This window comes from Cetorhinus maximus, chromosome 1 (assembly GCF_964194155.1).
Source record: "Cetorhinus maximus chromosome 1, sCetMax3.hap1.1, whole genome shotgun sequence".
In the NCBI taxonomy this organism is placed as follows: Eukaryota; Metazoa; Chordata; class Chondrichthyes; order Lamniformes; family Cetorhinidae; genus Cetorhinus; species Cetorhinus maximus.
Window position 1 is genome coordinate 39,563,967 of NC_135879.1, and position 14,399 is coordinate 39,578,365.

Consider the following 14,399-nt stretch of genomic DNA (forward strand, 5'->3'; position numbering starts at 1 on the left):
CGTGGCTCTGGGAGTAATCCAGAGATTACAACTGGAGAGGTCTTGCTTTTTAGTCTACTGCCTAACTCCGTGAATTCTTGATGCAAGACCTCATCCCTCTTTCTACCTATGTCATTGGTACCAACATGTACCATGACCTCTGCCTTATCACCCTCCCCCTTCAGGATGCCCTGCAGCCGTTCAGTGACATCCCGGACCCTGGCACCAGGGTGGCAACATACCATCCTGGAGTCACGTTGACAGCCACAGTAGCACCTATCTGTTCCCCTGACTATAGAATCCTCTATTACTATTGTTCTTCCTCCCTTCCCTCCTGTACAGACAGGCTGCTTGTGGTGCCAGAAGCTTGGTTCTGTCTGCACTCCCTGGAGGAACCAGCGCCCTCATCAGCCTCCAAAATGGAATACCGATTTGCGAGCGGGACCCCAGGGGACTCCTGAACTGCCTGTCTGTTTCTCTTGGACTGCCTGGTGGTCGCCCATTCCCTTCCTTCCTCAAGTCCCTTCATCTACGGTGTGACCACCTCTCTAAATATGCTATCCACGATGCTCTCAGACTCGTGGATGCTCCACAGTGTCCCCAGCCGCCGTTCCAGCTCTGAAACCCGAGCTTCCAGGAGCTGCAGCTGGACACACTTCCTGCACACATGCTGGTCCTGGGCACTGCAAACGTCCCTGCTTCCCACATGGAGCACGAGGAGCACACCACGGCTTTGAGCGCTCCTGCCATGACTTATCCCTTAAATTAAACCTTTTAAGTCAATTACTCTCGGGCCCTTCTTTCCTGATCCTCGTTACTGTAGAATTTACAAACTGTAAACCACAAAAAGACCTTAAACTATAAGTGATTAAAGTAGTAAATACCTTACCCACTACTTACCAGTGATTCCTTTCTCTTGTAGCCTCTACTGCTGCAGCACGCTCTGAAGATTTAAGAAGTTGGATAGCAAGGAAAAAATGCAAAGAGCACCCCGTCCCCTATGCACCGAATTCCCACTTTGCACCAAATTGCCAATACCCACTCTGGCTGTGCCCCACTCAGGATGTGCTCTCTCTCCTGTTCTTGTGCAAGCATTTTATCATTTAACAGATAGCAGTAGAGAGCTCTGTCCAGGTAAAGTGCCTGGCCCTCATCTACATGGTGAACTACTGGAACTTTGGAACTTCTGTATGTGTCTTCAAGACTATTTCATCTCTATGTGCCTTCTCCCATCATGGAGGTCTTTGCTTCTGGGAGAGATGGATCACCCTGAAACAGTTAACTTGCTACCCTCTGAAGGAATACGCTATTGGACTTTTGATTCTGGACTTTGGACTCACGTGAAACCATAACTCTTATTTTTATCATGGTCTTTGCTCTGTACCCCTTTCTTTCCCCTATCCCTCTTTTATTGTATGAATGCAAAAAGGGGTGGATGTTGTGAAACCCTTTCCCGCGTTGTGTATATATAAAATAAACTACCCCTTTTATTTTACCTTATCTCGAGTTTGCTGTGAGGTTGATAATAGAGGATTGGATAACTCCCAAACTGAAGGGTTGAGGAAAACACGCCACCATTTATAACACGGGGAGATGGTGGTGTAGTGGTATTGTCACTGTATTGGTATTCCAGGAACCCAGGGTAATGCTCGGGGGACCCGGGTTCGAATCCCGCTTACTAAACCCCTCCATCTCCTTCCTTTGGTTAAACTCACCCACCTACATGACTACTCACCTGCACACCAACCCACTCAGCCACTCACCACCCATCTACCCATCTCACCAACTTATTTAATAAAAAAAAAACCGGAGTTAAAACTTTGATGATGGCCATGAAACCATTGTTGTAAAAACCCATCTGGTTCACTAATGTCTTTTAGGGACCTGGTTTGGCCTACATGTGACTCTAGACCCACAGCAACGTGGTTGACTCTTAAATGCCCCCTGAACAAGGCGTAGTACAGTACTTGAAGCGACAGTAGTCTGTCATAAATGATCAGCTGTCCTTTTTTACTAACAGGCAGCTTGATGTTCATTCTTGATCATGCGCAACTTAGAATGATCAGAAAGCAAAGCATGGTTTTCTTTAAAAAATTAAAAAAATAAAATTCAGGATTAAGATCGTCAGCTTGGTTTAGGTATAGATTTACAGTTATGGAATCCACATTCCGAAAATCCCTTACTAAACCCCTCCATCTCTTTCCTTTGGTTAAACTTACCCACCTGCACACCTACCCACTCAGCCACTCACCACCCATCTACCCATCTCACCAACTCATCCATTCACTAACCCACACTTGTTTATTAAAAGACTGGACCTTTAAAAACTTAACTGAATAAGGCAGCTACTGCCATAAAAAGGTGGCGTGTCCTCTCCTTCCCTCGACTCTACCCCACTCGCTGGCGTTAGGCTGGAAATGCTGTGTTGCCCATTTCTACTGCAGCCAGGATCAAAAGATGCTGGAAGAAAAGGGTAGTGACGTCAGGTTGAGAAAATCTTCGCAGGCAGTGGCAATGCATGCAGCATCTAGGCCAAACAAGCCCATTAGGTACAACAGAAGAAGACATGGGAGAGAAGAATCACAGGTTATTCCCTCACCAAACCTTTTCATCTCCTTCCTTTGTTTAATTATGTCTTTGTGAATGTCTTTGGGATGTTTTTCTGTTTTAAAAGTGCTGTATAAAAAGCAAGTTGTTATTACAGTCTATGAAAGCAAGCAAGCTTTCTCAGGATGTCCTAAAGCACTTTATAGCCAATTAAGTACTTTTGAACTGTAGTCATAGTTATAAGGTAGGAAACAAGGCACACAGGTAGGTCCCACAAACAACATGTAAATAATTAAATAAATGAGGTAATCTGTTTTAGGTGTTGTTTGAGGGATAAATATTGAGCAAACTGTCTAGAGATGTCTTCCCTGCTCCTCTTCAAAATAGCACATGGGATATTTAAACACCTTCCTGAGTAGGCATATGGGGCCTCAGTTTAATGTCTCACCAGAAAGACGACACCTCCGCCACTGCAGCACATCCTTGGTATTGCACCAAAGTGGCATTGTAAATTGTGTCTTCAAGATTCTGGAGTGGGCCTTGAACCATGACCTTCTGACTTAGAGGCACAGTGCTACCACTGAACCGAGACCCTCTCAGAGAAGACTGATTTGGCTATTATTTCCAAGATGCAATGCCTAGTGGTGGGAATTAAGTACATTGACCCAAAAAAGACCTTGCTCACCTCTTCCTCAAGAATGGGGAAGGTGGGAATGAATTGCAGGACTTAAATAACACCATTGCATAACTGGTAAAATTCTAAATTCATACAGCTTAATGGAGCTAGCAGCCAACCTATTTTTTTTACTCTGACACAAAATGAATTAAAACAGTTTTAATCTATCTCTGCTCAGGAAATATCAGAGTTATGAGCTCTACCAGACAGGTTATTTGTTAAATCTGCAAATAAAATTGAAATTTTCTAAAGTTAATTGCCTTCAAGAAATTCTACACCTATACTTTTACTGATCAGCAGATCAGAAGAGGGATTATTTAAATTTAAACATCACTTTGTTTAAAATTCAACAGCATTTTTATTTGTGACAAATTCACAGATGAACTCATAACCATTTAGTTCTGCATTTACAATAAAAATGGTCTCGTTTTAACCAAAATCACAGCACATTTGTTCTCAAAGCAATACAATGCACATAGCATAAAGACTATCAACAACAAATGCATAACAATAGGGATTTAATTCTGAACAATGAAATGTAAGACAATTCAGTTAGTATTCATTTTAGTAATTATAATACAAAGACGTTAAATGCATTGCACATAATCACAATAAAAATGGGAATGCTAAGCAGCACTTTGACACCACTATTTTTCTCTCTCTCTCTCTCTATATATATATACACCACACACACGCACACATAAACATTACAGTAATTGTGCAATACACTGTTAACCAATTTTGGATAGTACCATGCACCAAAGTATAACAATCACATTTGTTCATAACAAACCAGTCTTGCAGTCTTTAAGTTATGACATATTTTCCAGTTGGTTTTTGCTAATAATAATGTTGTATGAAACTGAACTGTGATGAAGCATTACTCTTAAATTAATATTTGGAATACTATAAAACCTGTAAATGAAATTTACAGCAACAGCAAACATGAAAGTGGTTGCACTACTCTTGTAATAAACTTATTTTTGATATTCCTCCTTGTCTTTTCCTTTCTTTTCTTTTTCGTCCTGTAGTGCTACTCCAAGTTTTTTAATGAGAACTGAGAGAACCTTATCTAGTGGATCCATGACACCACGCTGTACCCATTTTGGAATAGTGATTCTGGCATGATGGAATCCCAGCTTTTGAAGAATATAGTCCACACCCACTGGGTCAATCTTCCTTCCAGTCCAAGAAATTAATCTGAAAAAAATTCAACCAAAGTATGTAATTGCCATAGTGGCTGATAATCACATTTTTTAATGTGAGTTACTACATTTAAATACATGAAGTAGCTTCAATGCTGAGAGAAGTATATAGGTGCTACTATGTACCAAAGAAAAGTTTGAACATCAAAAATATTTTGTGCTGGTACAAAACTTCTAAACTTTTGTGGTAGGCGGAACCATAAAGTAAGCTGAACTGCTTGCATATCATTCGAGCTTTAAAGACTTGGCTATTTTCCCAAATATAAATTTTCAGCACTGGTTAAGGTGTTACATAAGCAAACTTCAATACAACAATAGAAAATTCTTCATGAATAACTAGGATAATGAGAGATTTTGACTTATTGACACCTATGCTCGAGTTGGGGTAATTCTTTTACCCCATTGCTAGGAAAATAGATTTTATTAACTGCAACCATTATTGTAGTTCTAAAAGAACACAGATAATGATGAAAGCCAATCACTTGCTCTTCAAGAGAAAATTCAACATTGTTACGAAGATATGAGATTCTAGATAGCCAATATTGTATTTTGGAAGGCAAGCATCAGATAAGGAGCCTGCCTGTCCCTCTGTTCCCATCCCGTCTTCCAATCCCAGCCCCGGCCGTGTATTCACCATACCCCCTGAACTTCCCCTCTCCGACGCTGAACTTTCAGTGCTCAGCAAAGGACTTAGTTTCATACCCTTACGCCCTCATCTCAATGAATTTCAGGCTCGGCATGATGCTGAAGTCTTCTTCTGAAGCCTTCATCTCCGTGCTCACTTTTTTGGGCAGGAGTCCTCTCCCCGTTCAAAGGATCCTTTTACCCACCTCCAATATTCTCCCTCCACCTGGACCCCTCCCTGTGGATTCTTACCTTCTCTTGATCTTTTCATTGAGAACTGTCAGCGTGACATTAGTCGTCTCAATTTCTCTGCTCCTCTCACCCACTCTAACCTGTCACTCTCTGAACTTGCTGCACTCCAACCCTGACATTGTCATCAAACCCGCTGACAAGGGTGGTGCTGTTGTTGTCTGGCGCACTGACTTCTACCTCGCAGAGGCTGAGCGTCAACTTGCAGACACTTCCTCCTACCTCTCCCTGGACCATGACCCTACCACTGAACATCAAGCCATTGTTTCCAGGACTGTTACTGACCTCATCTCCTCTAGAGATCTTCCTTCCACAGCTTCCAACCTGATAGTCTCCCAACCTTGGACGGCCTGCTTCTACCTCCTACCCAAAATCCACAAACAGGACTGTCCCGGCAGACAAATCGTGTCAGCCTGTTCCTGCCCCACGGAACTAATTTCTTGCTATCTTGACTCCATTCTCTCTCCCCTTGTCCAATCCCTTCCCACCTACATCGGTGATTCCTCTGACACCCTACATCATATCAACAATTTCCAGTTCCCTGGCCCCAACCGCCTCCTCTTCACCATGGACGTCCAAACCCTCTACACCTCCATCCCCCACCGGGATGGTCTGATGACACTCCGCTTCTTCCTTGAACAGAGGCCCGAACAATCTCCATCCACCACTACTCTCCTCCGTCTGGCTGAACTTGTTCTCACACTGAACAATTTCTCCTTAAACTCCTCTCACTTCCTCCAAATAAAAGGTGTGGCTATGGGTACCCGCATGGGCCCCAGCTATGCCTGTCTCTTTATGGGCTATGTGGAACATTCCTTGTTCCAGTCCTACTCCGGCCCCCTCCCACGACTCTTTCTCCGGTACATCGATGATTACTCCGGTGTTGCTTCATGCTCTCCTCTGGACCTGGAAAAATTTATTAATTTTGCTTCCAATTTCCACGCCTCCATCATTTTCACATGGTCCATCTCTGACACTTCCCTTCCTTTCCTTGACCTCTCTGTCTCAATTTCTGGTGATAGACTGTCCACCAATATCCATTACAAGCCTACCGACTCCCACAGCTACCTCGACTACAGCTCCTCACACCCCGCTTCCTGTAAGGACTCCATCCCATTCTCTCAATTCCTTCGCCTCCGTCGCATCTGTTCTGATGATGCCACTTTCAAAAACAGTTCCTCTGACATGTCCTCCTTCTTCCTTAACCGAGGTTTTCCACCCACGGTGGTTGACAGGGCCCTCAACCGTGTCCGGCCCATCTCCCGCACATCCGCCCTCACACCTTCTTCTCCCTCCCAGAAACATGATAGGGTCCCCCTTGTCCTCACTTATCACCCCACCAGCCTCAGCATTCAAAGGATCATCCTCCGCCATTTCCGCCAACTCCAGCATGATGCCACCACCAAACACATCTTCCCTTCACCCCTCCTGGCGGCATTCCGCAGGGATCGTTCCCTCCAGGACACCCTGGTCCACTCCTCCATCACCCCCTACACCTCAACCCCCCCCCACCCCACGGCACCTTCCCATGCAACCGCAGAAGGTGCAACACCTGCCCCTTTACTTCCCCTCTTCTCACCATCCAAGGGTCCAAACACTCCTTTCAAGTGAAGCAGCATTTCACTTGCACTTCCCTTAACTTAGTCTACTGCATTCGTTGCTCCCAATGCGGTTTCCTCTACATTTGAGAGACCAAACGCAGACTGGGTGACCGCTTTGCAGAACACCTTCGGTCTGTCCGCAAGCATGGCCCAGACCTCCCTGTCGCTTGCCATTGCAACACTCCACCCTGCTCTCATGCCCACATGTCTGTCTTTGGCTTGCTGCATTGTTCCAGTGAAGCTCAACGCAAACTGGAGGAACAGCACCTCATCTTCCGACTAGGCATTTTACAGCCTTCCGGACTGAATATTGAGTTCAACAATTTTAGATCATGACCTCTCTCCTCCATCCCCACCCCCTTTCCGATTTTCCCCCCCTTTTTATTTTTTCCAATAACATATATAGATTTTTATTTTCCCACCTACTTCCATTATTTTTAAGTGTATTTCCATCCATTGTTTTATCTCTACCTTTTAGCCTATTTCGATCCCTTCCCCCTTACCCCACCCCCACTATCTGTCCTGCTTTTTACCCTTAATTAGCACATTCCTTTAGATAATATCACCACCTTCAACACCTCTTTGTCCTTTTGTCCGTGACATCTTTTGGTTATCTCCACCTATCACTGGCCCTCTATCCAGCTCTTCTTGTCCCACCCCCCCCCACCCTCCCCAAAACCAGCTTATATTTCACCTCCCTTCTATTTTTACTTAGTTCTGTTGAAGGGTCACTCGGACTCGAAACGTTAACTGTGCTCCTCTCCGTAGATGCTGCCAGACCTGCTGAGTTTTTCCAGGTATTTTTGTTTTTGTATCAGATAAGGAGACAACTTTCTCCTCCATAATTTTCTTCATTCCCATCTTGAAGATGCTGACTCATTCTTGGGACAGCCCTTTTGTTACTTTGCACAGGTCCGTTTTTCATATAGGAGCTAACACAGAGCATCAGCAAGCTCTTTAAGCTGGGGTGAGGTCAAGAGGCAGGGTTACTGCTGCTACAGGAATACTAGTTGATTAACAGCTGGAATCATGGCTGATTTCCTTCCTCCACCCATCTCTTTGTAGCCCAGAAATGTGGCACTTACTGCCAGCCCAGTTGAGAAAAACCCAATTCAGGATATACCTGAGATAAAACCTTCTGGTCTGCACAGCTCTCATATCAGACTGCCAGTACATTTCATGCCAGATCCACCAGGAAGATTAACGGAAGGAATTCTTAAGTTTGGTTAACAGGCACAAAGAAAACGATGTTATACTAAAAGATTTAAATATTATTAGTAAAAACAGTAACCTTATGCCAAGGAGCTGCAATTTGGATAACCTGTAAACCGGAATAATGCAGAACCTTATTTTTTTGGGTATAGGTTCTCAAGAGATACAGTTGTAAAATAGAGATAAATCAACCATTTTGTCTGGATGCTAACCTTAATGTGGGTTCCAGGTGCCAGGTATTACAAACAAACTCTCTCCAGTCCACAGTTGTATAGATCACCTCCTCCTTATTTTTATTTGTGGAGCTGTCATCATGGGCTATAATAGGACTTTTTTGGCCTGGTCGAATGGCAAGAACGCGAGGAGGAAAAATTGCTAGGAATAGACAGGAATATATATATATATAAAAACCTTTCCTCCTGCAATTATTCAACAAACCTTAAGAGCTGTAATTATGATCCCATTAGAGACCATTAATGTTTAAAGAGAAATTTGAATGCCTAGCGATTAACTAAAAGAACTATGCCATGTTTTCACGTTTTTAAAAACAAACTTTATTATATATAAAAAATTAATTCAAAGCAAGCACCGCTAACTTAATACTATGGTTTGTACAGACTTAAAGTATAAATCCAGTTCTACTTTTTACTCTTCCCCCAATGAATCATTTAAATCTCTTATTGGAATAATTGTAGATGTTATGGCTCTACCCAAAGCTCAATAATGGGTCATCCATTGTTTAAGTGTTCTCATTATCAACTCTGACCTTTTGAATAAGCAAAGGTTATTTTAACTGTAATCAACCTCTGCTTGTTTGGTTTGCATTTACCTCAGGGGTTGTTTATCAGTTTCTCAATCAGATGTTTCTATTTATCTTACATTTAACACTTTAATTCCTAGAACTAGAAGTTATATTCTAGAGGTGAAATGAACTATGTGAACTATGCTACTAGATATTCACAGCACTGTATATGCATAGACATGTTGGCAACTGGATATCTCAGTGAAATAACTATATTTTAAAAGTGATCTCTGCATAGTTTAATAGGAATGTATATGTATTTAGAAGGGGATGACATTCCTTGCAAAAGCTTTTAAGTGACTTACCACATTAGAAGTAAGAAACAGTGAAACTCCTTGTGCTATACTTGAAGAACCACAAGGTGACTACTGTTAAACTTAACCATGGAGATTCAGCTGGAACATGGCACTGGATAAGGAATTATATTAAATAGAAGGAACAGAGTATTCAAAAAAAGTATGTAGTGTCAGGACAGGGTGGGGGAAGGTGCCAAGAAGCATACCATTGGGTTCAGTACACAGCCCACGTATTGAAATTTACATAAATTCCGTAAATATCAACTTGGCTAAGTTCATCTCACCTCTAAGTCTGAAAGTTTTTGAGATCAATCTCCTTACCAGGACTACAGCACAAAATTGAGGCTGGCGCTTCAGAATACCAGTGAGGGGGTATGATATTGGTGGAGGCTCTGTCCTTTGGATATATGCCATGCCATCTGGCCATTTGAATGGTTCAAATGAATATGAAAGATAGCACAGCACAACACTACTCAAAGAACAGGAAGTTCTCCCCATGCCTTGGTCAACATTACTTCCTTAATCATCACCAAAAACAGGTTAACTAGATGTCATTGTTGGATCATGTGCACAAAAAACCTGCTAGATTTCTCTACACATCAACAACCACTGCTCTTCAGAGTAATTAATTCCTCATGAGACGTAATAGTTTTAAGACATGATGAGGTGCTTTCAAATTGTCAACCTATATTGGATGCAGAAATTAAATATAAGCTTTGTGATCGGAATTGACAACAAAGGCTTTGCGTTTCCCAATGTGTAAATAGAGAAAGTCATAGCTCATCCAAGGCTAGGGGCAGAATTTTCCCAGAATTGCACTAAGTGCGGTAGTGGGTGGATAAAATGGAGTCCTACCCGCTGATGAAAATGGCAGGTTTTCATGCCGTATCTTCCTGAGCCTGCCTCATTATATATTCACTCCCGCGAAACATGTCGTTTCCATGGCGGGCGGGCTCTCATTCGCCCGCTCGCCATCACCCTGCTGTTGCATCACGCCGGCCGCCATCTTTAAAAGGCAGCCGCCAGCAAAGTGCTCATCACCACTGCTTGGGAGACATCGCCAACAAAAGCAAAAAGACTGCAGCCCCCCGCTTCAACGACGGGTCCCTCAAGCGACTGCTAGATGCCGTGGAGGCCCGCCGGGATGTGCTCCAACCCTGCTCTGGCCGCAGGATGCATGGCAATGTCACCAACCCAGCTTGGGAGGTGGTGGCAGTGGTAGTCAGCTCGAACGCCCTGCAGAGGAGGACAGCCAACCAGTGCCGCAAAAGGATGAATGATCTCCTCTGTTCCGCCACGGTAAATCACTCTTTTCATCACGCCCAACTCATGCACTCACAAACCCATCACACATCCACAAGGCCCTCACTCATTGCCAGAGCAAGGGACATCACCATTCACTCTTTCACACACACTGTCATTGTCCTCATCCCATCCATGGGACCACTCACCACCCACGAAGGCCAGGCACACTTATCATTTGGCCTGGCAGGCATCCCGATACACTTTCCCCATCTCTATCCATGCAGGACAAGCTGGCTCACAACGGGAGAGAAAGGTCGCAGGCAAGTGGAGGGATGCCGGAAATCAAAGTTCTGACGGAATTCGAAAACAGAGCCATCCAGCTGGCCAGCGATGACCGGGACTGATCCTGGGCTGACGGCGCTGCTCTACCAAGTGAGAATCCAGCAGTGCAACATCCACCAGACAACCATGCTGTGAGTGATGTGTCCTCTTTCATAGGCCATTGCCATGCACTTATTATCTCTCCTTGTTTTCGCAGGCACATCTGCCAAACAGCTGACAGAGTCCATGACCCAGGGCCTCCAATCAAGCTCCAAAGAAATCTCTGAAGAGGAACCTGAAGGCACCCTCCCTGAAGTCCCGTCACAGCGCTCACCCACATCCTCTACCAGTGCAGAGACACACACCTCGGTGGGAGCTAGCTTTAGAGTGGCCTCGGGATCAGAATCTGGTGAGCACATTGCACTTTCTGATCCACAGCAGGCGGAGGCAGGGACTTCCCAGGTCCCCAGCACTTGGAAGACTTCTGGAGGCCAGAACGTTGCTGAGTCCGAGTCTGATGATGAGCTTCTGAACTAGGTCATGTCACAGTTGCTGGAGCTGCAAAGGCAAGCTAGGGAACAACAGGAAGGGATGTCCACTGCACTCCCCAAATTGCAAGGCACGATGGAGGACTCCGTCCATCTTCAGGCTGAGATGATAGCGCTGGCATTGCAATGTGCCAAGGTCAACACTGGCAGGATGGCAGCCACCATGGAGACCTTGGTCCAGGAGGTCATTCCTGCACTGCTGTGTGGGTTTAACTCCATTGCTGAGGCCATAGTTGGCTTCTGACAGTGTGTACGCAGTAGGGGTGCTGGGCAGCTCGAAATCACTCCAGCTACCGCTTCCGCTCATGGAGTCAGCCATGGGCCCTCGGGCACCCATAGGGAGGAGGATCAGGAGGTGCACGCTCCGGGGCCATCCATTCAGGTGACTCTGGGAGTGACCGGCTCATCTGACTCCCCTCTTCCTGTGACCTCCGCAGATCCAGCTTCACAGGCTGAGGAAGGTGCCACTGCCACACAGCAGGACTCCGAAAGCAGGCTGGGGCCCTCCAAGTCTCGGCCCTCCAGAGGACACCCGCCAAAGTCATCACAGACAGGGTGTTACAGTCAGCAGGCTGCCTCCACCTCTGCTGTAGATGTCCAGGGAGCACCAAGGCAGGGTTAGGAAAGTTAGGTAAAAGTAGTTGCACAGCCTGGCCACGGGTGTTGATCATTTGTACATACTGTTCACTATTGTCAATAAACTCCTAAGAATGTCACCCTGCCTGTGGCTCCTTGTCCGATGAGCAGTGTTCTTGTCACTCAGATGTGAAGCCTTTCTGCACAAGATAAAAGGCATGTGTCTCAGTCCAGGGCCTCATCCCTGTGCTCTGTGCAGCCTTCAGACCACAGTGATGATCCAGCCTCACATTCCCTGGAAACATTACTGATGCCTGCAACTCAGCAGTGCTGGTCATTGCTGCCAGAATGTAGTGGGCAGGCGCCACAGAGTTCTCTCATACTGTGTGCGTGTGCTCTCAGCACCTTTAAGGCGGGGCTGGCCCCCAACACACCAGCAACTGCGACCAGTGTTGCTGTGCACCAGCTCCTGAAGGCGGACACAGCATCAGATGCGTCTAAAGTTTCATGGCTGTGTCTCTGAGATGGTCTCAGAAAATTCTGCCCGAGATGCCAAGTAAATAGTCTGTCAGCAAATAAGTACTGGATTGTAGAATACATCTACAATATATGTGTTGAGTTTTGTCAATGTACTGTTCAGACGATGCTTAAAGTATTTTGAACAATTTTGGCCACCATGGTCCAAAAGAGTCAGATTTGCTCTGGTGTTTAGGAAAGAACAGCAAAATTGATCCTAATTTAAAAAGGAAAGAGTGATGGAAAGGATTAGAGAGGCTGAAGCTCTTCAACATAGAATGAATCGCCTAGCCAGCGATGCCCACATCCCACGAATGAATAAAATTGGTAAAGTAAATCAAAAATGTTATTTAATGTTAAGTTGAACCAGTAGGACCAAAGGAGAGACATTAAGTGAAAAGTGAATCTACCAGTTGACCGAATACCACGTCCAACCACTCTCATATGCATCCTTGATGTGCTGAGCAGATTTAATTACAATTATCGCTGTTCAACAATTTTCTGTTTATTTCATTTAATTTTCTCTGGTTCAGAGAAAGCAATTCTCCTTTTTTCAACAATTCTGAAATCAACCTAGCTGAAATCAGAAATGTAAGAAATTACAGAAAGACCATTTATCCTGCCATTCTCAAGACCACTGTAGGATATAATTTCCACTGCCACTGTTTCAATATATTGTTTCCCAACAGTTCCACAGTGGTATCAACAACCTTGTGCATTAAGATATTTAATTACACCACAAATAATTAACTCACTGTCGTAGTATTGCATAGTCAGATCTGTAAAACATAATCCGATTTATTCTATGGACAATGTAATTTTGGGGCAGAATTTTACGTCCTGCGGGCAGGTGCACGCCCAACCCGATCGGACGTAAAATAGCGCGTGATGACATCGGGTGAGCATCCCAACCTCATCACGTAGTCGCGCGATATTTCAGTCAGCGCGCGCGCATGAGTTGGCAGCATGCCCATCGACAATTAAAAGGCCTATTGAGGCCATTAAAGTATTAATTAACAGGAATTTTTCGCTGCCCGTCCAACATTATGGTTGGCGGGCGGGTGAATTGGCCAGGCGGCCTTTGCATCTTTCAGAAAACATCATCCAAGGGTGGAATGAGGTTTCCGTAATAAAATTTTAAAAAATTAAAAATGTTTGGGCAGAATTTTTATAATGCATATGTTTAGGTGAGTGAATCCGACATGTGGACATTTTTTTCTGCATTTATAAATCTTTATTTGATGGTTTTATATTCTTTAGCTCCCTGCCCTCAGGGAGCTTTCATTGCACACTCCCCCGCAGCTGCACTGACTTCAACGCTCGCCCTCCTCCCGCCCCCACCCTGACAGCACTGAGCCTTTCAGTGCACCTTTCAAGCTGGCTGGCCAATAATTGGCTAGCCAGTGTGAAATCATGATTGGGGGCCAGTCGCGGGCAGTGGGCCGTTTCCAGGCCCACCCACCACCCCGAAAATCCTGCCCTTGAAGTGTGCTTACACTGGTAATGTACTCTAGCAAAATGTGACAATGTAACTCATTTTTTACATCATCTGCAGTGTAACCCAAAGAACAGCCTTATAATATATTTCACTTACATTTCCTGACTGCAACTTTTATCTGCTAACTTAAAGAATTTGATTGTATCAGATTTAAAAACATTCCACTAGCTCACCCTGAACACCAATATAATGCAAAATATAGACAATTACACAATTTGCCTTAAGTTTGTAAACCTAACAAAGCATCCTAAGGCACTTCAGACTATCAGGTTCAAGCAAGACCAGGAAGGGACAAATTATGCGGTCAAAACACTATTGAAAAGAATGATTTTCAAGTTGGGAAGAACTGTAGCAAAAAGTAAGGGGGTTGAGGAGATTTGGGTTTGGGGGGAAAGATGGCCAAAGGCTCTGCCACTGATGATGGAGCAGCGAAAACACGGAACAAAGGCGTAGAAGACAGCTTTAGTGGCAATTCAATGATAGCGGATAATCTTTTGCAGGTGG

At 44.5% G+C, this 14,399-nt stretch overlaps 1 protein-coding gene across 10 annotated transcripts in view; it reads right to left on the reverse strand.

Moving 5' to 3' along the window:
• Positions 1-3,536: 3,536 nt before the first annotated feature.
• The window catches only part of kiaa1109 (KIAA1109 ortholog), a 533,049-nt gene continuing 522,186 nt past the window's right edge, over positions 3,537-14,399 (reverse strand). For 8 of the 10 annotated variants that reach the window (XM_078539938.1, XM_078539971.1, XM_078539945.1 and 5 more), the window contains 2 exons: positions 8,306-8,468; positions 3,537-4,402 (listed from right to left, as the gene is read on the reverse strand). In XM_078539938.1, the coding sequence (XP_078396064.1) occupies positions 4,180-4,402; positions 8,306-8,468 (386 nt within the window). In that variant the 3' untranslated portion in view covers positions 3,537-4,179. The remainder of the gene's footprint in view (positions 4,403-8,305; positions 8,469-14,399) is intronic. The other 2 variants (XM_078540014.1, XM_078540004.1) reach the window with 1 other exon arrangement.